The 27,305-nt window shown below is 45.8% G+C and overlaps 1 protein-coding gene across 1 annotated transcript; it reads right to left on the bottom strand.

The window, feature by feature from the left end:
• Positions 1-2,970: 2,970 nt before the first annotated feature.
• Positions 2,971-27,305, bottom strand: SMU1 (SMU1 DNA replication regulator and spliceosomal factor). The gene is made up of 12 exons (XM_073545253.1): positions 27,150-27,305; positions 25,504-25,714; positions 25,058-25,210; positions 23,723-23,833; positions 23,283-23,411; positions 22,569-22,688; positions 21,533-21,649; positions 17,813-17,940; positions 16,633-16,759; positions 15,499-15,666; positions 15,181-15,333; positions 2,971-3,333 (listed from the first exon to the last, which is right to left on the bottom strand). The coding sequence occupies exons 1-12, from the start codon at positions 27,173-27,175 to the stop codon at positions 3,235-3,237; spliced, it is 1,542 nt and encodes a 513-aa protein (XP_073401354.1). The 5' UTR covers positions 27,176-27,305; the 3' UTR covers positions 2,971-3,234.

The raw sequence follows: 27,305 nt of genomic DNA, 5'->3' as shown, positions 1-27,305 counted from the left end.
ACTGGGATAGGGCCTGTAATTCTTCTCTTATTATGGCCCTTATGTCTGTAGCTGATGTTGAAGCCTGTTTTGCTGTTTCATTAATGCATTTTTTGTATAGTCTTTTTGTGTAAGAGTCCGGTAGAGAACGTGTACAGAGGGCACATTCTTTATTTTTTGATTTTTCCTTCCTCTTAGCCTACGGTGAATGTAGCGGAGGGGAGAGAGAGAGAGACAAAGATATTTATCAGCTTGATAGGTAGAGGACGTCCACTCACCCAGAGAAGCTATAGGTACCGGCTCAGGAGGCTGAGAAGGAGGCTTGTTGGCGTGGCTTCTATCTGAGGAATCTCGACGTGAGTGATCCTTGGCTGCCGCTTCACCTGCCTGGGGATGCGTGTCCTGTCTTGCGGAAGACATGTTTGCACGCCATATCCATATCCCCATGGTTTTTTTTATATCCTCCTTCATTAAGCCGGTACCTCCTCCTCCAAGTGCCCCTACCCGTAGGCGCGGCTAATTGGTATGCGTCCGGCTCCAAATACCGCTGCAGGCGCTGAGAAATTTAAAGCATCTTTTTTTTTTTTTTTTTCTTGGAGGGGGAGGGGAGCGCTCCTCCATGCTTTTAGTCTCGCGTGGCTTCCTGAGACCGCGCGTGCGCTCTGCGGTGAGGAACCTCCAGTAAACCGGAAGTTCCTCCTTACCTTCCTGTCAGCACTGCATGTGTGTCCTCCTGGACGCTGAAGCCCCAGGAACGCCGGAAACTATCACCTCTCTTCGGTTCCGCGCTCCCACACGGACCGGAATGGTTCTCGCCCAAAATCCCGGTGGCGTGTATTTTTGCAGAAAACCCCCAGTCGGCCTTGCCCGGTACCGGTGTTTCTGATGCGCTGCTGCTGTCCCAGTCGAGGAGGGAGCCGGACCCCAGCACTCCGCCGTCGCTGCCTCTGGACCGTAACCCCTGCCGTTCCCGCAGATACGTGGGCCAAGGAACCGCCTGTACAGTATGTAGAGAATCCTGTGGTTCCCATAGGAACAGGAAACCAACTGAGGAGGAGAGGTGGACCGCCCTCTTATCTCTATAGGTTTCCTGTTCCTATGGGCGAATCCCTCTCTCCAAGTGGGTGCTGTCGTGGCAAAGAGTAAAAGTATGATTTTATAACTGATATTGTGGATGATGATTTTATGGATTACTCTGCTTTTACACTGCAATGTCATATGCTTGTTATATTATTTTGTGGAATCTTTCAATAAAAAGAGGTTGGAAAGCTGAGCAGGATTTAGTCTGGTAGAGACTGGTTAAAGCTGCATACACACCAAGCAAAAGTGGATAGGTGAGGCAAATTATTGCTGTACCCTTTTTTCATTCAGAAACTCATAGTCCTGATCAGCAAGTGTCCCCTGGTGTGACATGTTTTTTAAATAAGGACCAAGCAGCAATAACAAGCACAACCATTAAAGGGGTTGTCCGGGCTTTTCACATAATCTCAGTGCATATCTGGGCTGCAGAATGCTGACAATAAGTAATTTACATTCTGTGGCCAGTTTGCAGGGTTTGCTAGATATCATCTCTTGCTTGTAAGAAAAACGTCCAGGGGGGGGGGGGGGGTGTTCTGGCATTGAAATGAGAACTGGTCGTTTCCTCCTCACTAGTTTCACATTCCATAGATCACTGCTCAGCTTGTGTCTGGGGGAGGAGCAGTTGGGTGGTCCTGCTCTCTGCACTGAGGCTGCTAGAGGGGGAGGATTTGTTACTGTGTGAGGAGGGATAGGCTTGTTCATGTGGACGGGGAGGGCCTGTTGCTATGGAGGGTGGGGTTGTTGCTATAGAGGGCATGTTTTTAGTAGAGTAGGAGGAAACGACCAGTTCTCGTTTCAATGCCAGAACACCCCCCCCTCCGGACGTTTATCTTAGGCTAGTTTCACACTAGCGTTTTGGAGCGCAGCGACGGCCTGCGCACGGCCGCCGCTAAGCCCCGCCCCTGCCGGTAGCTCCGCCCACCGGCGCATGACGCTGCATGCGCCCTGCGTCCCCTATCTTTATCACAGGGGGCGCAGGCCGTGTGCAGTATGTGTTTGGCGGCGCATGTGCCTTTTTGACGGCGCATGCGCCTTTTTGACGGTGTGCCGACGCAACCAAAATGCAGCAGGTTGCGTTTGGCGCAGGTCGGCGCACCGTCAAAAGGACGCATGTGCCGCCAAACGCATACTGCGCACGGCCTGCGCCCCCTGTGATAAAGATAGGGGACGCAGGGCGCATGCAGCGTCATGCGCCGGTGGGCGGAGCTACCGGCGGGGGCGCGGCTTAGCGGCGGCCGTGCGCAGGCCGTCGATGCGCTCCAAAACGCTAGTGTGAAACTAGCCTTAGAAGAGATCATATCTTGGAAACCCTGCAAACTGGCCACAGAAGGTAAATTACTTATTGTCAGCATTCTGCAGCCCAGATATGCACTGAGATTATGTGAAAAGCCCGGACAACCCCTTTAAAGTACTGTTCTCGCACAGCACATACCAACTATAAAGCCAAGACTTTACAAGAAAGAGCTTAGTGTGTATCTTAAATCCTAAGGCAGGTTTCAAATAATAACCTGCCAAATCACCATATCTCCTGTTGTGAATGAAGTAGTTAGCTCAAGCCAGAGAGCCTGGCTGTAGGGCAGTCATGCCAATCAGGACAAGATTCATGTTTCACAGATATGTCAATCCAGCATTTGTATTCAAGATTCTGTCTAATGCTGGTTTGATATGGGTGTGAAATACGTACTGTGCTTGGATCTGAATAAACAGCCTGACTACCAGGTCCTCTACCCTGCAAAATAGCAAGTGTAGGACAGCACCTCACCACAAACATTCCCTACCCTAAGCTAAATTGGACGATTCAGGAGATCATTACATTTCCAAAAATAAAGTGATGACACTCATCACACCTTCAATTAATCTCCTATGCTGCATTTGGGGCAGACCCACATCTATCAGAAGACAAGGAAACTGTCAAGTTGGAATTGGTTATATTTTTAAGTATATTTTTCCATTTTAAAATGACTCGAGGACCTTCGCAAACTGATCATTGTATAGCAAGGTATTTCCAATCAGAAGTTAAAAAAAGAAAAAAAAAAAGTCATGTATATTTGGTCATAAAATACGACAGTAATATTCACGCAACTATATATTGCCTTGGGGGGGGGGGGGTGCAAACACTATTCAAACTATTGTCTTCTAAACAGTCTCTTTCCACAAATTCAGATGGCTTTCTTATTATGGTTTCCAGAGTTTTAGAAGGCCATCTTCACTGTAGGTACCAATCAAATTCTGGTGAGGATGATGGGCAATTCCAATGACATCTTTCTCATGCACCTAGACAAGAAAAGAATATTGTTTTGTCATTAAAACATAAAATATTGCCAAAATTTACACTGTGGCTATTATTTTGCAATATATTATACAAGTTAACGTGTGACTGCTATATTTAACAGAACATTGGATATTATACCAGTCCCATAATAACCTGCATATATCAATGATGTACATAGCACATACAGTATACAGGAGAATAAGTGATGGTATATGGTATGCTAATATATATAATTAATATTCTATAGTGATAGTATATCATATATAAACAACTTTGTTCTGCATCACACCTGATCATCAGGGGGCAGAGGCTTCGGTCACTGCTGCAGTCTCCGTTTCCTCCCTGAAACGAAGAGTCATCAGTGACCTCCATTTCAGGGGCTGGGCTAATCCATACTGAGCATGCATCCGTTTTCAATTCTAATGGATGCTCAGTAGATTCTTGTCACTGTGCACTGTTCTTCTCTCTGCACAGTGACAATGCGCTCTGTTGCAGGCTCTGATCAGAAGTTATGAGTCGGCAACAGAGCGCACGGTCATTGCACAGGGCAAGTACAGAATGAGTGAGTAAAGACCAGTGCCACCCCCACAAGAAATAAAGTAAAATATTAGAAAAAAAAAAAAAGTAAAAAATAAATTTGGATCACTATACTCCCCACTTTCCCTCATTAAAAATACATTTTAAAAATAAACAGATGTTATCGCTACATCTGTAAAAGCCTGGTCTATCAAAATAACAAATCAACTTATTGTAAATGTCATAAAGAAGAAAAATAATCAAAATGCTAGGAAGACTTTTTCCCATACACTCCGCCTCCCTAAACAAATGAAATAAAAGTGTTTAAAACCTTGTATGTTCCCTAAATGGTAGCAATAAAAACGCCACCTCACCATGAAAAAAAAAAAAAAAATAAGCCCCAACATATTTCCACTGATGGAACATAAAAACGGATAACTTTTTCCCCCTTATCATTAAATAAAATTTAAAACAAAAATGAAAAATAAAAGAAATAAAATAAAACTGAGACAAGTTAGGTATTGCCGTATTCATACTGACTTTATGATGATAGCTCATTTTGTCATTCGATGAAGGCCGTAAATAACACTCCCCCATCTCAAAATGGAGGAATTGTGCTTATTCCATGCATGTTTAGCGCACTATGCGTGAAGGGGCACCTTTTCAATACTTACTTCAGCTGGCAAAGAAACTGAATTTTCACTGCCCTTAGTGTTTAAAAGTTTCACATTAATTAGTTTAAATGTAATATTTACCATTAAAACATTAGTACATTTTTTCATTTGACACATTTCCTTTAACCCCTTCACCCCCAAGGGTGGTTTGCACGTTCATGACCGGGACAATTTTTACAATTCTGACCACTGTACCTTTATGAGGTCATAACTCTGGAACGCTTCCATGGATCCCGGTGATTCTGACATTGTTTTCTCGTGACATATTGTACTTCATGTTAGTGGTAAAATTTCATTCAAATAACTTGCGTTTATTTGTGAGAAAAACGGAAATTTGGCGAAAATTTTGAAAATTTCGCAATTTTCCAACTTTGAATTTTTATGCCCTTAAATCACAGAGATACGGCACACAAAAAACTTGATAACTAACATTTCCCACATGTTTACTTTACATCAGCACAATTTTGGAACCAAAATTTTTTTTTGTTAGGAAGTTATAAGGGTTAAAAGTTGACCAGCGATTTCTCATTTTTACAACACCATTTTATTTTTAGGACCACATCACATTTGAAGCCACTTTGAGGGGTCTATATGATAGAAAATACCCAAAAGTGACACCATTCTAAAAACTGCACCCCTTAAAGTGCTCAAAACCACATTCAAGAAGTTTATTAACCCTTTAGGTGCGTCACAGGAATTTTTTTGAATATTTAAAAAAAAAATGAACATCTAACTTTTTTTCATAAAAAAAATACTTCAGGTTCAATTTTATTTTACCAAGGGTAACAGGATAAATTGGACTGCAAAAGTTATTGTGCAATTTGTCCTGAGTACGCAGATACCTGATATGTGGGGGGGAACCACTGTTTCGGTGCATGGCAGAGCTCAGAATGGAAGGAGCGCCGTTTGACTTTTTCAATGCAAAATTGGCTGGAATTCAGATTGGACGCCATGTCACGTTTGGAGAGTCCCTGATGTACCTAAACAGTGGAAACCCCCTACAAGTGACCCCATTTTGGAAACTAGACCCCCCAAGGAACTTATCTAGATATGTGGTGAGAACTTTGAACCCACAAGGGCTTTACAGAAGTTTATAACGTACAGCAGTACAATTAAAAAATCATATTTTTTCCACAAAAATGATCTTTTCACCCCAATTTTTATTTTCCCAAGGGTAACAGGACCCTAAAAGTTATTGTGCAATTTGTCCTGAGTACGCTGATACCCCACATGTGGGGGTAAACCACTATTTGGGCGCATGGCAGAGCTCGGAAGGGAAGCAGCGCCATTTGACGTTTTTGGCTGGAATTGAGATCGGACACCATGTCGAGTTTTGAAAACCCCTGATGTACCAAAACAGTGGAAACCCCCCACAAATGACACCATTTTGGAAACTAGACCCCCTAAGGAACTTATCTAGATGTGTGGTGAGCACTTTGACCCCCCCAGTGCTTCACAGAAGTTTATAATGCCCGGGCGTGAAAATAAAAAATTCGTATTTTTTCCACAAACATGATCTTTTAGTCACCATTTTTTTATTTTCCCAAGGGTACCTGGAGAAATTGGACCCCAAAAGTTGTTGTCCAATTTGTCCTGAGTATGCTGATACCCCATATGTGGGAGAAAACTACTGTATGGGCACACGTCGGGGCTCGGAAGGGAAGTAGTGACGTTTTGGAATGCAGACTTTGATGGAATGGTCTGCGGGTGTCATGTTGCCTTTGGAGAGCCCCTAATGTTCCTAAACAGTGGAAACCCCCCACAAATGACCCCATTTTGAAAACTAGACCCACTAAGGAACTTATCTAGATGTGAGGTGAGCACTTTGAACCCCCAAGAGCTTCACAGAAGTTTATAATGCCAGGGCATGAAAATAAAAAAAAATCGTATTTTTCCAGAAACATGATCAATTAGTCCCCAATTTTTTCATTTTCCCAAGGGTAACAGGAGAAATTGGACCCCCAAAAGTTGTTGTCCAATTTGGCCTGAGTACGCTGACACCCCATATGTGGGAGAAAACTACTGTATGGACACACGTCGGGGCTCGGAAGGGAAGCAGTGACGTTTTGGAATGCAGACTTTGATGGAATGGTCTGCGGGTGTCATGTGCGTTTGGAGAGCCCCTGATGTACCTAAACTATTGAAACTCCCCACAAGTGACCCCATTTTGGACACTAGACCCCCCACGGAACTTATCTAGATGTGTGGTGAGCACTTTGAACCCCCAAGTGCTTCACAGAAGTTTATAACACTCGGACGTGAAAATAAAAAAATCATTTTTTTCCACAAAAATGATATTTTTGCCCCCAATTTTTTATTTTCCTAAGGGTAACAGGAGAAATTGGACCCCAAAAATTGTTTTGCAATTTGTCCTGAGTAGGTTGATACCGTACATGTGGGGTAAAACACTGTTTGGGCGCATGGCAGAGCTTGGAAGGGAAGGAGCAACATTTGACTTTTTCAACTCAGAATTGGCGGGAATTGAGATCAGACGCCATGTTGCATTTGGAGAGCCCCTGATGTGCCCAAACAGTGGAAACCCCCCCAATTATAACTCCAACCCTAACCCCAACACACCCCTAACCCTAATCTGAGCCCTAACCCTAGCCCTAGCCCTAACGGGAAAATGGAGATAAATACTTTTTTTTTTATTTTATTATTTTTCCCTAACTAAGGGGGTGATGACGGGGGGGTTTGATTTACTATTCATGGCGGTTTTTATATTTGGCAGCTGTCGCACGCTAAAAGACGCTTTTTATTGTAAAAATAGTTTTTGCATCACCACATATTGAGAGCTATAATTTTTCCGTATTTTGACCCACCGAGTCATGTGAGGTCTTATTTTTTGCGGGACGAGTTGACGTTTTTATTGGTACCATTTTTGGGCACGTGACATTTTTTGATCGCTTTTTATTCCTATTTTTGGGACACAGAATGAACAAAAACCAGCGTTTCATGAATTTCTTTTGGGGGGGTGCGTTTACACCGTTCCGCGTGCGGTAAAATTGATAAAGCGGTTTTATTCTTCGGGTCAGTACGGTTACAGCGATACCTCATTTATGTCATTTTTTTATGTTTTTGTCGGTTTTATGCAATGAAAACTATTTTATATAAAAACTAATTATTTTTGAATCGCTTTATTCTGCGAGCTATAACTTTTTTATTTTTTCGCTGATGATGCTGTGTGGCGGCTCGTTTTTTGCGGGACAAGATGACGTTTTCAGCGGTACCATGGATATTTATATGCGTGTTTTTGATTGCGCGTTATTACACTTTTTGTTTGGCGGTATGATAATAAATCATTATTTTTTGCTTCGTTTTTTATTTTTATTTTTTAAGGGGTTCCCTAAAGGGGTTAACTAATGGGACAGTTTTATAGGGCGGGTCATTACGGACGCGGCGATACCTGATGTGTACTTTTATTGTTTTTTTTTTTATTATTTCCAAAAAACAGGATTTTTGGGTTGCTTACCGTAAAATCTGTTTCTCGGAGCCTTCATTGGGGGACACAGAGACCTTGGGTGTATGCTGCTGCCACTAGGAGGCTGACACTATGCACAAAAAAAGATAGCTCCTCCGCAGTGTACACCCCACCGACCGGCAGAGAATTCCTCAGTTAGTGAGAAAGCAGGAGAAGTAACAGAATAGGTTGACAACATAAACAACTCAACTGTAACCATTCAACCAAAGTAAAACATGGGAGGGTGCTGTGTCCCCCAATGAAGGCTCCGAGAAACAGATTTTACGGTAAGCAACCCAAAAATCCTGTTTTCTCGTTCGCCTTATTGGGGGACACAGAGACCTTGGGACGTCCCAAAGCAGTCCCTGGGGTGGGAAACAAACTTCCATCAGGCCAGCGGACTCACCACCGCGGCCTGCAGAATCCGTCTACCTAGGCTGGCGTCCGCCGAAGCGTAGGTGTGGACTCTGTAGAATTTCACAAACGTGTGAACCGATGACCATGTTGCAGCTTTGCAAAGCTGCAGTGCGGAAGCTCTGTGGCGCACCGCCCAGGAGGCACCCACTGCTCGAGTAGAGTGGGCCCTGATACCCGGAGGGGCTCCGCGACGCTTAACACGGTAGGCTTCCAGGATAGCCGATCTGATCCAGCGAGCAATGGTGGCTTTTGACGCCGGGTGACCTTTCCGCGCTCCATCAGGGATAATGAAAAGAGACTCTGTCTTTCGCAAGGAAGTCGTCCTAGACAGATAGACTCTTACCGCCCTAACCAGGTCCAGCTTGTTCAAGGACCGCTCTCGGGGATGAGTTGGATTCGGACAAAAGGACGGGAGCACGATATCCTCGTTGAGGTGAAACGAGGACACTACCTTCGGAAGGAACGAAGGCGGAGGCCGCAGAACTACCTTATCCTGGTGGAGAACCAGAAAGGGAGAGCGGCACGAAAGAGCTGCCAATTCCGACACGCGCCGGACGGAGGTGATGGCCACCAGAAAGGCTACCTTCCAAGAAAGGAGAGAAAGGGAAATATCCCTGAGGGGTTCAAAGGGCGGACCTTGCAGAACCTCAAGAACCAGATTAAGATCCCATGGATCCACGGGCGCCCCGGTACGGCGGGACCGTGTGAGCCACGCCCTGAAGAGAGGTCTTAACCTGAGGACGGGAAGCCAACGTTTTCTGAAACAGAATGGACAGCGCCGAAACTTGACCCTTCAGGGAACTGAGGGCAAGCCCCGCATCCAATCCTGCCTGAAGAAACGCTAGGACTGAAGGGAGCGAAAAGGACATGGGCGCGACGTCATTGGTCTCACACCAAGTGAAATAGGCCTTCCAAGTACGGTAGTAAATCTTGGAAGATGATGGCTTTCTGGCTCGGATCATGGTCTGAATTACGTGGTCGGAAAATCCTGCTCGTTTCAGAACCTCGGTCTCAACAGCCACGCCGTTAAATTGAGCGGCCGAGAATTGGGGTGGCAAATCGGACCCTGAGACAGCAGATCTGTTCTGTCTGGAAGCTTCCAGGGGGCGTCCGTGAGAAGGTTGACAATGTCCGTGAACCAAGACCTTCTGGGCCAATTCGGGGCGATGAGAATGACCGGAAGTCCTTCTGCCTTGATCTTCTTCAACAGCTTGGGAAGAAGAGGCAGAGGAGGGAACAGGTAGGGAAGTTCGAACTGGGACCAAGGAACGGCCAGGGCGTCGGCGCCCACTGCCAGAGGGTCCCGAGACCTGGACACGAATTGTGGGACTTTCCTGTTGAGGCGAGACGCCATGAGGTCTACATCCGGGGTTCCCCACCGAAGGCAGAGCAGATGAAACACTTCCAGATGTAGGGACCATTCTCCCGCCGCGAGACCCTCGCGGCTGAGAAAATCGGCGGCCCAGTTGTCTACGCCGGGAATGTGAACCGCGGAAATTGTCGGGACAGAAATCTCCGCCCAACGAAGAATCTTGGACACCTCCGCCAGGGCTGAAACACTCCGTGTTCCCCCTTGGCGGTTGACATATGCCACCGCTGTGGCGTTGTCTGTCTGAATCCGTACCGGCAGTCCCTTGAGGAGCCTTTCCCAGTGGACCAGAGCAAGATGGATCGCTCGAATCTCCAGAACGTTGATCGGTAGCGCTGATTCCCGATCCGACCATCGACCCTGAACAGTGTGGTTGCGGAACACAGCACCCCAACCGAGGAGACTGGCATCTGTGGTTACTATCTGCCAGCGAATGGGAAGGAAGGAACGACCCGATAGAATGAGAGGTGACGACAACCACCAGTTGAGAGACCGCTTGATCCGGTAAGAAAGATGGACAGGGCGATCCAGGGACCGAGGCGACCTGTTCCATTTCGACAGAATGGCCTGCTGGAGAGGCCTGGCGTGAAATTGGGCAAAGGGAACTGCCTCTATCGCCGCGACCATCTTTCCCAGGACCCTCATGGCTGTACGGAGGGATGGGAATCGCGAGGTCTGCAGCGATCGTACTTCCTGCTGCAGAGAGAGAATCTTTTCTTGTGGGAGAAAGACCCTTGACCGACGAGTGTCGAACAGAAGACCTAGAAAGACCAGGCGTTGGGTAGGAATCAGACAGGACTTTTTCCTGTTGACGATCCACCCGAAATTGGAAAGAGTGTCCAGGACGATTGACAAACTTTGGTGAGCCTGTTGGAATGAGGGAGCCTTGATCAGAATATCGTCTAGGTACGGGAAAAGAACGAGGCCTCTGACTCTCAACAAAGCCATCAACGCAGCCATGATCTTCGTGAAGACTCTGGGAGCGGTGGCAAGACCGAAGGGCAGTGCGACAAACTGGTAGTGGTGCTGTCGAATCGCAAAGCGCAGGAACTTCTGATGTCCGGAGAAAATTGGAACATGTAAATAGGCATCTTGGATGTCTATTGAGCACATGAATTCCTGCTCCTCCATGGAGGCGATGACCGAGCGAAGCGACTCCATGCGGAAGTGGCGAAGGCGGACCCTCTTGTTGAGCAGCTTGAGATCCAAGATGGGTCGAACTGCGCCGTCTTTTTTCGGCACTACAAACAGGTTCGAGTAGAACCCCGTGAAGCGCTCCGATTCGGGAACGGGCACAATCACCCCGGAACTGAGGAGAGCGGCGATAGCTGTAGAGAACCCCGGGATCAAGGCTGGATCCTTTGGAGGCCGGGATTCGAAGAAACGATCCCGTGGGAGAGAGACGAACCCTATCTTGTATCCTGAGGATACGACCTCCCTGACCCAGGCGTCCTCCACGGCGGCCAGCCAAACGTCCCTGAAGGAAAGAAGTCGACCTCCCAATTGGAAAGGCCCTTCGCGTGCCCGACGATAGTCATGCTGAAGTAGACCGTCCAGATCTAGATCTGGACGGTCTGCCCTGGGAGGAGTGGGGTCGCCAGGAAGGAGTGGGTCTGAAGGAAACTTTCCTTCTCTCCTGGCGAGCCTGCGGTCTCTGTTGGCTGGAGGAGTTGTCCACCGTATTGAAACGGCGGAAAGTCCGAAAGGGTCGAAACTGACGCCTTAGTGGGGGTCTGCGAGGCTTGGACTGAGGGAGGAGTGAACTCGTGCCTCCGGTGGCGTCCTTAATAATCTGGTCCAATTGGGACCCAAAGAGGCGCACCCCCTGAAAAGGCAGGTTAGTGAGGGACTTTTTAGAAGACAAGTCCGCTTGCCATGCCTTTAGCCAAAGTGTACGTCGAATTGCAATAACGTTGCTTGACGCCTGAACTGCACAGGATGCAGCATCCAAGGAAGCGGAGAGAAGATAGTCCCCAGCCTGGGAGATCTGATTGGCGAGATTGGCCAAATGCTCCGGTTGCGCCTTATCTAAGATGCCCTGCCGAAGGTCGTCTGCCCACGTGGCTATGGTCTTTGCTGTCCAGGATGAAGCAAAGATTGGACACACCGCCGCTGAAGCCGCTTCAAAGGCAGACTTCGCCAGGGATTCTATAATCCTGTCATTAGAATCCTTTAGGGACGCCACGCCTGAAAGCGGGAGAACCGTGTTATTGGATAGCCTGGACACGGGCGGATCAACCGAGGGAGAGGCCGACCAGTTGTCCGTGAGCTCCTTAGCAAATGGGTAGAGTATGCCGAGACGTTTTCCTCTTTGAAAGCGTCTGGTCGGATCCTCTCTTTCCTTGGTAAAAATTTTCCCAAACTGGGAATGGAAAGGAAAAACCCTGGAGGGAGTTTCTGCCCGTCTGAACGAAACCTCCTGATCTGAGGATTTCGCAGGGGAGTCAGCAATATCGAAGGTATGATGGATCGCAGCAATGAGGTCCTGCACTGTGACCTTCATGCTTGCATCCTGGTCTGAATCCAGCTCTAAAATCCCCTCAGATGACCTGTCCGAAAGCGCTTCCCCTGACTCGGGAGAGGAGGCCCGAGAGGGAGACTGGTGAGAAGGGCTATGCGGTGAGATGGGACTAGGAGAGGATTCCGGCTGAGAATCTTGCCTGGGTCTTTTGCGACTACCGCTGGCTGATTCAGATGGAACAATTTGGGACCTGCTTGGCCCTGCTGAAGAGTACAGGGGCAACTTATCAAGAACAGCCACCAGGGACTGAGACACCCTGGTGAGGTCTGCCACTGATTGAGATAGCGAGGAGGCCCAGCCAGGCATGGGGGGCTCACTCTCACCTGGGGCCGCAGATGGCTCCTGGACGGCGTCAGGCTGAATTGGATTGCTACAATCCAGGCAGAGGGGAGTGGACTGGCCTGAGGGAAGTTTGCGATTGCACGAAGAACATGCAAAGTACTTGACTAAAGTGCAGGGGGGGGCGGTAGAGCGGGTACGATCAGACTTAGACATAGTGAAAAGCTGAGGTAATGCCGGAAGGTTGGGGGACAGAGGGCGGAGAAGGGTCAGTCTGCAGTGCAGAGCTACTCACGGTCCGGTGTCCCCAGAAGCGATGCTCTGCGACCTGTCAATGGATGCAGGTCAGAGCGAAATCCGGCCGACAGACCTCCTGAAAAAACCAGCTGGAAAAGATGCTGTCCAGTGAGGAGCTGGTGCCCGGCTAACAGGCTGGGAAAATGGCGCCGTCCTGAGAAAAAGCGCGCCTTAGGAGAGGAGGGAGGGCGGAGCACCTCGCAGGGTTAAAATTCACCGCCCTCTAGCCAATAGCAGGCTGGGCAGGTGAAGGACAGGCGGTGGGAGGGCCTGGGAAGAGCGGGAGAGAAGCCCGCTTAGAAGAAAGGGGCGGGGGGCGTGGCCGCGACGCAGCGGTAGGCCCGAACTGAAGCCGGGGCCTAAATTAGTTGCGGCGGACGCCTGTCAGCAGGGGGTCGGCGCGGAGGTCCGAAAAAGTGGGACGCCGCAGTCGCAAGTCGCTCCCAATGGGAAAAAACCCTGTGCTCCCTGTACCCAGAAGGGGGGGGAGGGAAGGGGGGGATGCCCAGCAAGATTGAGCTGCCTATAGCGTTGTGGCGACTGCGAGCGACCGCAGCGCCTACCCCTGTGACCATTGAAGAGGTGACCGTCGGGAATGGGCAGCAGGTAAATAAATATGAAGCCGGGGCCTCATACTCACCTATCCACGATCCGTTACCTGTCTGAAGAAGTCTTGCGTCTCATCCAACCGACAGGCTCTGGTAGGCGAGTGGGAGGGAGACTGGCGACAAGGACCCCTGGAGTCGCTGGCACGTCTTGGTGTCGGCGTCTGTCTGGCTGGTCCTGCCGCGGAGAACTGCAAGGATACGGGGTGGCAGTACACACCGTACTTGCAGACTCCATGTGGGAGTACAGATGTGACTTTTCACTCTGTATCCCTCCGTAGAACCTGAAAAGGAACGACGCACGACGAGGTAGATATGGGTCTAATAAAAGACCCGTGTCCACCTCCTACTGACACTAAGCTAAACTGAGGAATTCTCTGCCGGTCGGTGGGGTGTACACTGCGGAGGAGGAGCTATCTTTTTTTGTGCATAGTGTCAGCCTCCTAGTGGCAGCAGCATACACCCAAGGTCTCTGTGTCCCCCAATAAGGCGAACGAGAAAATGGATTTATTGGGGGAATATTTTTTTTTTTTCTAATTTATTTGGCGATTTTTTTTTAATTATTTTAACACTTTTTTTTTTTTTTTTTTACTTTATTAAATAGTCCCAGGTGGGACATCACTGTCCTGTGACAGATCGCTGATCTGTCACATCACAGATCACTGTGACAGATCAGCGATCTGACACAGGCACTGCAGAAAGCTTCCTCATGCCTCCGAAGGCCCCCCGTCGCCATCTTGGATTCGGGGGCCTGGAGGAAAGGAGCCCCCCGCAGCAGCGCTGCACATTGCGCTGCCGTGGGGGGCTCAGGGAAGCACGGAGGGAGCCCCCTCCCTGCCAATGCTTCCCTTTAACCCCCGGTACACCGCGATCATGTTTGATCGCGGTGTGCAAGGGGTTAACGTGTCGGGGGCGGTCCGTGACCGCCCCTGACACATTGTGCCGGGTGTCAGCTGTGATAATCAGCTGACACCCGGCCGCGATCAGCGGCGCTCACCACGTGGGCGCCGCTGATCGCGCTAGACGTACTATCCCGTCCATGGGCATAGGGGCCCGGGTCCCATGGACGGGATAGTACGTCTCATGTCAGGAAGGGGTTAAATGTAGAGTATCCAAATGCACATCATCTGATGACATGATCTTGCCAGTTCTGAGAGGTACCACTTCCATGCTGCCAGCGCTTGCTGGTTCGGCGGGTGGGATTTCTAATTTAAAGGACTACAAGTCCTTTCAAGGATATTGCCTGCTCTTAACGGCCTCACAGGCCTTCCATTACAAAGTGAAAGGCCCTATGGAAATTACTTGCCATTTTCATTGAAATCGCTGATCTGCTACTGACACTGCACAATCTGCTGCCCAGCATGAGAAACATGGCCCCGTGAAAAAGGTAATAATAAGCACATTTAGATGTGAAACTACTTTACATTTTCTGCTTCTCTCACAAAAGATGCAGGACTGCAAAGCTTTTCACATTTGCCATTAGCTTCTTATGATGAACATCCAGATAGCTCTTAGTGAAATGTTGGCAGAACAGTGGCACAAGGTGTGACATTCTCTGTAGCCTAGAACAGGAATGGGAGACATTTTCAGAAGGATAATAAAACATAAAAGAGAAATACCCTGTTGAAATCTTTACTCACTGTCAAATAAATGATTAACAGTTGTCATATTTTACAAAAAAAAACTTGGCCATAAAAGTGTCCTCACTTACAGTTAAAGTTCTCTCCAGTTTGCCAGTGACTGTGCTGAAGCAGTAGAGCACAAAATCCTCTCCAACACAGTAAATCCACTCCCCTCTGGGCGATAAAGTGCAGCACACAAAGTCACCACCTTCTCGCTTACCGGAGCTGAAGCTTCTTACAATCTACGTGGCATTAAATAGAAAAGTCACTATTCGGTTACACAAAGCATTCACTTTACAACCATGAACCACATGGCCCACTGTTCCCAGAGCTTAGCTGGTAGTCAACTGTCTACTACTCTTTCTTTACCCATTGTACCCATGTTGTAGCACTTTGCCTCTTCTTACCTGTCCTTGCATGTTCATAATAACCACGGTGTTTGATCGGTTACACACAACAAAGTGCTCTGGATTTTTCGGCAGCAGGATAACACTGTTTACGGTAATGTCTGTTCCAGCAGTGCTGCCAAGGGACTTAAAGGTATTGGCACATTCCGTGGTCTTTACGTTCCAAACCTGGATTAATAAAAATTACAAAAAAAAGTCTAATCAAGCATCGCAAAAGACAATAAATATAGAATGAGCTGACAACACCACTAAGAGCCTGAACAAAAAGAAAAAAAAAAAAAAAAATCAGCTTACAGGTGAATATTGATTATCCCATTACAATGGCATCTGTCAATGGAAATATTAGCCAGCAAATGAACAACAGTTCTTGGAAGTGATGGAAACAGGAAAATTGACAAGCATAAGACAGTGGACTTTAATAAAGGCAAATCTGTAATGGAAAGAATCGATTGAGAGCTTCTTCAAAATGACAGGTGTTTTAGGTTGAGCACAGTATGCACTTCCGAGTACCTACAAAATTTAGTCCAAGGAAGGAAACTGGTTGAACCAGCACCAAGGTCACGGGCGACCGAGGCACACTATCACTGGTGAGTAGTAACACAAATAGCTAAAAAACAATCATGCTAGCTATGACAGGAACGTGCCAGAGCACATACACTGTACTGTATTTTGCTTTGTTTGGAGTCCGTAGCCTGGTAAGAATGCCTTTTTAGCATTAGCTGAGAATTGAACAAGCTGTGATTCCGAAATGAAAGTTTGGATCACGCTTTTGGAAAAAAAGATGGGTCCTAGAGACTGGTTAGGCACTGTTATGTATATTTAGTCAAGTCACCTGTTTATAACCATTGTTTTTAGATTAATAATAGCAGTCAATCACAGGTGATACACTACATAAGACCTTTAGAGGTGCCCTGTCGTATCTGGCACGAAGACATTAGCAACAGGTCTTTAAAAATTATCAACGTCTTCACGAATAAGAGTCATTTGGTGGCACCAGAGGAACCTACACTGTTTTGGTCAGATTGTTATAATGTACGTCACGAAAAGTCTGTGGGCAACAGCAATGACCCATAATCCTGAAGACGCTAGTATATATTACCAATTTGATATCCAATAATCTGATTCTTACTATACCTTCACAGTACCATCAGAGGAAGCACTTAAAATGTAGTGACCATCCTGTGAAAATGTAGCCTCGTTCACAAATGAGGAATGGCCTCGGAATTCCTTTAGGGTTTTACCAGATTTTAATCCATGAATTCTGAAAACAAAGTTTCAAAATAAATCATCATTATTAAGAGTCAACAGCGCTTACATTAACATACAGTAGTTATTCCACAAAAAAAAACAAAAAACAAAAAAAAACAACAGTCTAATTCTTTAAAGTGTAGCTTTACCTATAAAAGAATAAAATAAATTTCATGATTCCAATTATCACAGGCTGTGTCAACAACCAAGAAAGGCAAAACTCCAGGAGTGAAAATAACACCTCTCACTGCTGCAACCCTTCTGTATCAGTGGTGGTCGGCGTGTTGTCTGAGCAAAACACAACTTGGTGACAACACCACTTCCTGCCTCTGTGCAGACCATAGAGCTAGACTCAGGTGGGTGCCAGTAGAAGAGTATGACCGAGTTTATTATTTTTTTTAACCATCCAATCTCCTGGGCAAAGACTTATTTTGGCCAGAAAACCAGTTTACTTTTGCTGAGGTTGGCCCTGGTGGCCGAGCCTGACACTAAGCCAGGATTACTTTTGTATACACTTTGCATTAAAAAAAAAAAAAAAAAAAAAAAAAAAAAAAGCCCATAATAGAGATGTAGCCGTAAAACTGTTCTTGGTCTTCAAAGTTCAACTGGGTATGACAGGAAATTTTTAACCACAGCACAAAGATTTCCATGGGTCTGTTACAAATTTGTAAAAAATGAAATAGTTCTTCAGTACAATAAATTTCACTACATAATTACTTTACAAAAGTTATGGTCAGCACTGTGGGTGGATGGTGGTACTCAGGGGTAGGATGGATGTCTATACAATAGTGAACTAATGACCAGAGCATTCCTTAGTTGCAATGAAGACAAGTTATTGGTCTGGTATTGATCTGTCAGCATGTCATGGGTACCAAAAATGGATAATGGGAGGAGCGAAACGTTGGCAATCTTGTACAGCGTGGTTGTACCCTTCTTCAATTTTTTCGGCTTCTTACCGTTTCAAATTTTCTTGGATATATTTTGGGACTCCTCAAACATTTTTTATAACTATAATCGTGGAATACTGATGTTGGGGCTTTGAAAGCTGGAAAAAACAGTAGCTCACCTGATAGTCTGGTCAAACGAAGCACTGAGGATCTGACTGCTGTCTTTTGAGAAACTAAGGCAAGTGACACCTTTACTGTGAGCACGTTCAAACCTCCTCAAACACTGGCCGCTCTGAATCTTCCACACCTGTGAAAGCAAAATAGAGTAACATTCTATTGTATCATCACTGGTGTTTCATTTGGTGACAATTTTTTTTACATATCACTTCTTGATTGCCTTTTTGTTCAATTTTTTGTGTGTATTACGGCAAAGCAACATTTTTAGCATGTTTTTCATTATTTTTTGATGGTGTTTGCAGTACAGAATAAATAGTATGAACGTTTTATATTTCTGGTTGTTCCAGATGCGGCAATATAATTTGTGTGTACATTTTTTTTGTTTATTTTTGTTTTAATACAAACACTGTTCCACTGTTCTCAGTGGCTATTTTTTTTTTTTTTTTTTTTTTTTTTTTTTTTTTTTTTTACACATTTTATTTCACTTTTGTTACTTTTTCTCTTGGTCTGATCGCTGGTCTCATGCATTTTTTTTTATTTATTTTTTTACACATTTTATTTCACTTCTGTTACTTTTTCACTTGGTCTGATCGCTGGTCTCATGCATTGCAGTACTCTATGGCCAAAACTTCAGCCATAGAGGGCCCTACGGGCAGCATTAGAAGGGGCCGCAGCTCATGCTGCCAGTCTGAGTCTGCTGATGCGTCTGACAAAAAAAAGCTGCAGCCCCCTTGATCATGGGAAGGGAAGACAGGATACTCTCTCTGGAATCCTTATACTTAAGTTGATCCTCCAACCGGTCCAACCAGACCATTAACGACCTGGCTGTGCAGGTGGCAGCGACCGCCGGCCTAACGGACCCTGCTGACATTTCCCAGGCACTCTTTAGAAAGACATCTGCTTTCCTGTCCAACGGGTCCTTTAAATTCCCCATATCTTCAAACGGCAGTGAGGTCCTCCTGGACGCCTTAGCCACTGCTGCGTTCAGCTTCAGGGCTTTAACCCATGAGGACGAGTACGAATCCTCGAACGGGTATCTCCTCTTGAAGGCTGGAGGCAGAGAACCATTCCTTTCAGGCCTCTTCCATTCACGCAAGACTAGTGAACTGATCTTATCGTTCAGGGGAAAAGATCTGCAAACTTTTTGATCCAGGCCCCCAAACATCACGTCCTGCATGGACCTCTCCGGCTGGGGCTCTACAATACCCATCATATTATTGACCGGTTTCACTACCCCGTTCACATAGTCAAGAGGGAAGCAGGAATGGCTTGACCGGGCCACCGGAGATGACGAAGATGAAGGTGATGAATCTGATACAATTTCCTCAGAGTCACTACCACATACTGACACAGGAGACCTGGGTCTTCTTTCCTCATGGACCAACTCCTGGGAAAGGGATCTTACTGAATCCCTGACCTCTGCTCTAACCATCTCCCTTAAACTGGATACAAAGTATGGCATCTCCTCCGCCACCATCTGTTGAATGCATGGCCAGCACAGCTTTTTCTCATAGTGATCTGGTAGCGGGACTCCGCAAACCGCACACTCCCTGTGTTTGGCCTTAGAGGTACATTTTTTCCACTAACAAAAAATGGAGAGATAAGGGGAAAAACCTATATCACCAACTGAACTTTCACAAAGATCACTTATCAGTGACGTGCTACTGAATGGCACCATAATCCGCGGAGGGGACCCCTCTCAGCCGAAAGATCCTCCTTAATGGCTGGAGACTCGTCCACTCTACTGTAACTCCATGACCAGATCTCCTGTCACCAACGCAACCACCTGCTGCCTGCAGCCGTCGCTGGGTGATTTTTACGTGGGGCTTCTCCGTGAGCTGCTGCTGCATCGGTGACTGCTGTTGCACCTGCTGCTCTGGTGACTCCATCTTGGATAAAGGGTCTAGAAGCAACTGGCACCCACTAAGGCCTCCTTAAATACTTCCGGTCACTTCCCCTTCAGTACGGCCCCAGGCCGGGGCCAGCAGGTCCTCAATGTGGCCTGCCTGGTGCTTGCCATGCAGACCGCTGGCCGTGCCTCCCCATGACCGCGCCCCCGACCCACGTGTGGTGACCCCATACCTGTCCCCAGTAAATGGCACCAACGGCAGCTTCCGGCTCTGGTGCACTTGCCCACAGCTGTGGACCGCGCCCCCAGACTCAGCGCTGTGACCATCTCACCCAACGACCCCCTGCCATGTCATAGGGACCCGACCGGCCGCGGCATCCACCGCGCATCTCTCCCGGTGACCCCCGGCCATGTCATAGGGACCCGACCGGCCGAGTCTCCGAGGTCCCGCCCCGGCCGCGACACGAAGGCCACAGCGCGCCCCACCACCTGACACCAACCGGGCCCGCCAGCCGCCAGAGGAATCACCGCTTTGAGCCCAGACGCAGCCCCAGGGACCACACACTACCGCAGCCGTATACTTACCTACACCCCGGCAATGGACCACCACCAAGCCCGCTCTCGTACCCAGAGGGTGCTTCTCCTGCCGTCGCTCACAAGTGCAGTCCCCCTGCACTGTGGCGCTTCCAGCACCCCGGACAGGTTGAGGCAGGGGACCCCCACTGCCTGAGTCTCTCTTCAGTCTTCAACCTTCCTCCACAGGTACAGTGTCTTGCGAAAGTATTCGGCCCACTGGAACTTTTCAACCTTTTCCCACATATCATGCTTCAAACATAAAAACACCAAATGTAAATTTTTGGTGAAGAATCAACAACAAGTGGGACACAATTGTGAAGTTTATTTTAAATTTTTGTGGAAATTCAAAAACTGAAAAATGGGGTGTGCAATATTATTCGGCCCCTTTAACTTAATACTTTGCTGTGCCACCTTTTCCTGCGATTACAGCTAGAAGTTGCTTGGGGTATATCTCTATCAGTTTTGAACATCGAGACTGAAATTCTTGCCCATTCTTCCTTGGAAAACAGCTTGAGCTCAGTGTGGTTTGATGGAGAAAAGTTCCAGGGGGCTGAATACTTTTGCAAGGCACTGTATGTCTCCCAACTGATATGGGAGAGAGGTGCTGCTTTTTTATGTCTGTAGGTTTCCTGTCCCTCAAGGGAGGATCCCCTCTCTCGTGGTGCAGTCATGGGAGACCGAATAAAATAGGTCTTTTAACCACTTAGATGCCGCTGTCCCGATTGACAGAGATGTTTAAGGGATTAAGCTGCTCCGATTGATTCCAAAACCTGTCGGGACCAATGTCGCAGGGCGTCCCCTGTCACTTGTGCCAGCTGGGTGGGGCAAGTTACTTATTCCTCATCGCAGTTTTAAAAATTGTATACCAGCATACCCAGAAAAATTGATGTTTTGAAGGAAAAGGGTGATTGCACCAAATACTGATATGATTTAGATCTCGCTTTTGTTCAATCACTGGAATTTTTGTAAAAAATTTTTTTGTATCAATTATTAAACATTTCTATTTTTTAAAGCAATCTTACTTTGCAGCAATTTTTCTACACCTGCCTAAAACTTTTGCACAGTACTGTAGATTCCGTTATGCTGAAATATAAAAGCATGACACGGACTCAGGCTGTTGTTAATTAACCATCCAAGTGTTATTTCTATGACTGAACATCAAGAAAAAGGTAAAAAGCCGACACATGGAATTCATGGAAACTTTGGTTGTGCTCAGTTTTCCCTTCATATTTCCTCATACTATATTTGCATTGCATAATGTAAAAAAAAGGAAGCTCACGCAATTAAATAGTTGTACCTTAATTTTACCATCTTGTGCTCCTGTCGCCAACATTTCAGTATCTCTACTAAAGCACATGCACAATACAGCATCATCCATCATCATGAAGTTATCTTGTGCTTGATACTTCAAGTCCTAAAGAGAACAGAAAACTATGAGAGTTACATGATCAGCTTTTATCGTCTGAAAGCCACAACATAGAAGCTTATCCCCGGTAGCAGTGTATTAAGAGCTCCTAGAAATGAATGAATTTCTAGCTGGAAATAGAAATTTTACAATAAATGCATAAGTATGGAGCAGCTACTCCAATTTTCTGCTCATGTCACACTAGGACTGTGTTATAGCAGTCTGCTTTAAAGGGGTTGCCCCTGCAAACAAAGTACATTTTAATCAATGCTGTCCTGTCTGTATTCTCTCTTTTGCTTCCTCCCCTGCCCAGGAGCTGTGGTATGATCAGACCAAGTTCCTGCACCGTCAGACACAGCAATTACACAGTACACAGTGGGGGCACATTTATAAGATTATCTCAGCACAGGAACTTTTATTTTCTGGAATTTATTTTTAATCCACGATCTATTGATTAAAACGTACATTGTTCATGATTCCACCCCTTTAGCAAATATATGCTTTTACACTCACTTTACTATAATGCTTTTACGCTCACTTTACTATATAGTCTTGCAGGGGCTGGCCCGGGTGGTCGGCAATGTAAAAGTGTATCAGAACTTGGTCTGATCATACCACAGCTCCTGGGCAGGGTAGGAAGCAAAAGAGAGAGTGTCTTGGGACTAATGAATCACAGTTCACCATCAGGTAGTCTGACGAACACATCTGCATTTGGCAGATGTCTAGAGTGGAATGCAGAGGATCTACGGTAAAAGTCAATGCCTGACTGGTCATCTATGTCTGTACAGGGGTAACAACTAGCTGCTTTGCAGGCAGCAGTTTATGCACCCCTCACAGACTATTTCAATCACAGTCATGTGAGCAGAGTCCTTATTTCCTTATTTTAATACAGCAAAACTTATTGTTATATACAAAGTAAAGTACTCGCCTTTCTTATTTTTCCTGTTGTGAAGTTCCACACCTCAATAAATCCATCCACTGACCCAGTCACCAAATACTGACCATCAGGTGAAAAGCGAGCACATTCAACGTGAGATTTCTGACCAAACTGGCAAGACGAAAGTAAAAGGTAAATTTCCATCAATTTGTAACACAATGACAACCATTTATTATGCTTATGACTTGTTATATATAGTTTACAATATACAGGTTTTCCATTGAAGAAAGCTGCATTACATTTATGACATATAATTAATAAATTCACTTTACATGCTATAAGTGGAAGAATAGACTGTTCCATTCATAAAGTATTAGTAAATATGACAATAAAAAGGTATATTGGAACATAGATAATTTTTCATCATAGTGTAGGCATGGAAAATGTGTTTAAAAAAAAAAAATATATTCAGACAATATATAAGGTTAGAAAAAAAAAGGATGGTGCCTAAATGCTAGCCGCGGTGTTCATAAGTGGGAGAACAGAACACAAATGTATTAACAGGAGAAGACATTATCCAAGTTTTATCAATACATTAACAATGTATGGGGTATCGTTGTACCCAGGAGAAAATGACAAACAAATTGAATGGTGCATTTTCTCCAGTTACCCTTGTGAAACAGGCTCGGCGGTGAAAGGGTAACACATAGTGGGGATATTGCAAAGCACGGAAAGAGCAGAATAAGAATAAATAAATTGCTTTACCTTTATGTGTCTGCTCAGTTGTGTAGGGAACTTTTCTTCCTCTACATCCTTCACAGCCGCTTTACCACGGAACAAATCAATGGTCATTCCTGGAGGTAACAGTCCCTGATGCTGCTGCCATTTTAAAGCCTGAAAAAGACAATTTGTGAAACAAAACTTCCTTTGCCGTCTGTATGCCTGAAGTACTACATACAACAGAGGTATAACACCCTTATGTAAGACATAGATGTGATCATCAGGTGTCCAATTACTTCTCGATGTACAGTGGAGAAAAGATATATTTGATACAATGCCGATTTTACAAGTTTTCACAACTACTAAGAATGGAGAGGTCTGTAATCCGCAGTGTATCAAATACTTATTTTCCTCACTGTACACTGTGTAGTCCAACTGCAGGAATGGAAAAAAAAAAAAACTGCATCCGGTTATTATTTACATACCTGCCCCAGCAAAGCCATGAGACGAGATGGCGGTACCACACTCACTTCACCAGCAAGAGCTTGGGCTATAGCTGCTCTTCTTTTCTCTTTGCTGCTGCCATCTGGATATGCCTGTAGGAATCGTAATAAGTCATCCAAACTTAGAGAATGCACAAGAGCAAAATTCAACTTTTTTTTTTTGCAAAAAAAAAAAAAAAAAAATTAAAGAGAAAAAAAAAGCACCCTTTCTTAAAACTTTACTATTCATTTGATATAGTTAGAAAAATGTCAACTCTTTAACGACCTACTACATATATTTTCATCAGAGTTCACTAAGAAATGTATGAATCCAGCTTAGCACCTGAGACACCTTCATACCAGTCAGATGCTGGCCGAGTAGCACAGTTGGCATCTGATGTAAGTGGAGCTTGCATTGATCACTGCAGTTTATGCATTTAAAGGGGTATTCTCATCTCCATGATCCTATCCCAATGTGTAGTAGGTGTAATAACATTATTAGCAAAGACCTCAAACTAGAAATGCAGTATAGTTCTTTTGATTAGCTATGTCACTTACCCCACGTGCAGGGCTTTGCAGTAGCTTTTGTATCCATGGTTATGACCACTAAAAGCTGTCACTATGCAGTGGTCGTAGCCATGGATACCTAAGCAACTGCAATGCCTGCACAAGGAGTAAGTGACAAAGAGAATCAGAAGAACTATACTCCATTTTTTAATTGGAATAGAATCTTGGAGCTGGGAATACCCCTTTAAATGCTGCTGTAAATCTCTGCCCACCTTGTCACCCGTGACCACAGAGAACTCATGGGTTACTATAGGAGGCAGGGGCCTGCAGAATGGCGACTTTGCTAAAAAATATAAAGTGAAAAAAAATAAAACAATATATGTAGGTATAAAAAAAAAAAAAAAAAATAAAGATTTGAATTACCTCCTTTTTGCTCATTAAAAATATAGTAATTGCAAAAAATAAACACAGTGATTTCAAAATAAATAAAAAAGCCAAAAATGGAGCTTTTAATTCCCCGCACTCCCCCCCAAAATACAGTAAACAGCAATCAAAATGTTGCATATACCCCAAAAATGGTATCAATAAAATGTCAGCCAAGCACATAAAAAAAAACCAAGGCCATATCCGGCTTCACGGATGGAAAAATAAAAGAAAATGTCAGAAAATGACAACACAAACTTTAGTTATTTTTTTTAAACAAGACTACCGCAGAGGGCTTGTTGATTTTCTGTTTGCTTATGCCACAACTGGACTAGACATAATCTGTGCAGGTAACTAGTCCTTACAAAATAAGGCACTGATTTTACTATAGAACAATATGAATCTTACCTCACGGGGATCAAAATAAGACCTAGCCAAGAGGTTTTCAAGATGTATGTATCTTTCAGGCTGGGTCTGCTTCAACATGATCATGGGGTCAGTCTGTCTCAGAAGAGATCTGGCAGCTCCCAGCTCGCGGAGCTCAATCAATTCCAGAACAACCTGCAATGTGAGAATGAAACGTAAGAGATACACTGCAATAAACAGCAAGAGTGCGGTGCTAGCGATGAGAACACACCCTAAATACCGAGCACTTACTGGACTCGGTATATGGGGACAACATATTTTCTGCTTTTGCGATTAAGCAATAGTCCCTTAATTTATTGGAGAGTAGTGCAGTTAATCAATGGACTCAGCTGTCTAGTGCCAAATGCCTCTCCAGGAGATGTTTTACTATTTCCAGTAAAAATTATTTGACATGGAAAATACATTCCATACAAAGAAAACCTCCTTACCTGTTCATATAGGTCGATAAGCGTCTTGTCCGGCAGTTTAAGCGACTGGATAGCCTGCAACACTGTATCCCAATGGCCACTGTTAATGTCTGCCACAAAGCTCTCTATACTGTCCACTGTGTTTAATGACACGGTAGTCTCCTCTTGTAATGTTGCCAATGTACGGTGTAAGCTGTTCTCTTTCAGATATTGCATGATCAGACGGATGACACTAAGGAAACAAAGATGTATTACCGCTAGTGATGAGCGAACGTGCGGTTAGCTAAGCATCCAAGTGACATTGGGGTGCTTGAAAAATATGCTGGAGTCCCCGCAGCTGCATGTCTTGCGGCTGTCTAACAAATAGGCAATCCCTGCATGTGTTGTAGCTGTGGAACATCTGTGAGATATGCAACCGCGGAGACTCAAACATATTACTCTATCAAGCTAGAGTCACTGGGTTAGCGCCCGAGCGTGCTCTGATAACATCTTGTCCGAGCACGTTCACTCATCAATAATTACCACCCCAGCAGAATAAAGTGTGAGTGTACACAATAAGGGGAGATACTGGCGCTCATACAGCTTGCTGCTGAGAAATAACCTACCATAGTTACACGTGAAATCTTGTAACATTCATTATACCACGTATTATGCAGAGTTGTGAGACTGTGTACACTACGCATCTCCAAAAAGTGAACTCCATGTCATACCCAGCACTACATAACGCAGAACATGATCTCTGCCTGGAGCATACCTTTAAAATGTTTGTGGAACACCTAATAATTGATAACCTCTCTTTGGGACAGGTCCTCAATACAAGACTGGTGGGAGTCCAGCACTACAACAAAAAGCTGAAAACTCCTCCGGCAGCGCCTGGAAATAAGCGACGATCACAGACTTATCAATGGTTAGGTCTTGTGCAACCCCCTTAAAAGGATTGTCCCCTTTCAGAAAACCCCTATCTGCAGAGATATAGCTCTCATATATAGATATATATCTCTGCAGATGGGTTTTCTGAAAGGAGACAATCCTTTTAAGGGGGTTGCACAAGACCTAACCATTGAGATGTCTGTAAGTCATCACTTATTTCCAGGCGCTGCTGGAGGAGTTTTCAGCTTACACAACAACAACTGTGCTCCTGGTGCCGAGTCTCTGCTCCTGATATTGGCTGCGGCGCTGACACGGAGCGCCATTCTGAGCTGCTGAACTCAGTGCTTGGCTGCTCCACTCCCTGCCGACATGTCGCCAGCACTGCAGCCAATATCAGATACCAGGAGCGGCTGAGATACACCACCAATGAGTATAGCGCAGGCTTTTATAAATGGGCCCGGTGACTGGGATTTTCAGAGGGGACATACCCTACATGCTATAAGAGGGCAATGCAGAAAACAGCTGGAAATCCTCCTGGATAAGATGTGCAGTGATGGGGCGCAATACTGGGCAGGTCTGCAGTGCACAGAATGACAGCTCCCCAGGAGCAGTAATGGTGCCTGACAGGCTGTCGCTGGAGGAGAAATCTGCTCTTCAGCTGAATTATTTGTCTCCGTGTCACCACCGCTTGCAAAGGCTGCAGTGCGGGGTTCTCATGAGGCGCCAATGGCGGCAGCGCATGCTCACGGTAGAGAGGCGGCAGAGCACTCAGGTGCAGGCGGCAATGTCATACTTACTCAGACGACTCGATCTCGATAGACATCTTGAAACCTTTCCTGGCGAAATCGACGGATGTAACAGTCCTCGCAGCAGCGACAACGAAGGCCTGGGCTCACACTTATGACGTCACATGCTGTGCGCCGTCTCCGGCGTTATACGCCACTTCCGGCGCC

Source organism: Dendrobates tinctorius, unplaced genomic scaffold (assembly GCF_039654945.1).
Source record: "Dendrobates tinctorius isolate UK_male_01 unplaced genomic scaffold, ASM3965494v1 ptg000011l, whole genome shotgun sequence".
Taxonomy (NCBI): Eukaryota; Metazoa; Chordata; class Amphibia; order Anura; family Dendrobatidae; genus Dendrobates; species Dendrobates tinctorius.
Note: the sequence above shows the minus strand (reverse complement) of the source record. Positions and strands in the feature narration are given on the sequence as shown.

What these genes read in the sequence shown, in the direction of transcription:
- SMU1 (XM_073545253.1), bottom strand. Translation starts at nt 27,175, where the DNA reads ATGTCTATCGAGATCGAGTCGTCTGA. An exon ending in TTATCGACCTATATGAACAG is followed by an intron (nt 25,211 to 25,503) that starts GTAAGGAGGTTT and finishes CTCACATTGCAG; the next exon opens with GTTGTTCTGGAATTGATTGA. An exon ending in AACTGGAGAGAACTTTAACT is followed by an intron (nt 3,334 to 15,180) that starts GTAAGTGAGGAC and finishes TTTCTTGTCTAG; the next exon opens with GTGCATGAGAAAGATGTCAT.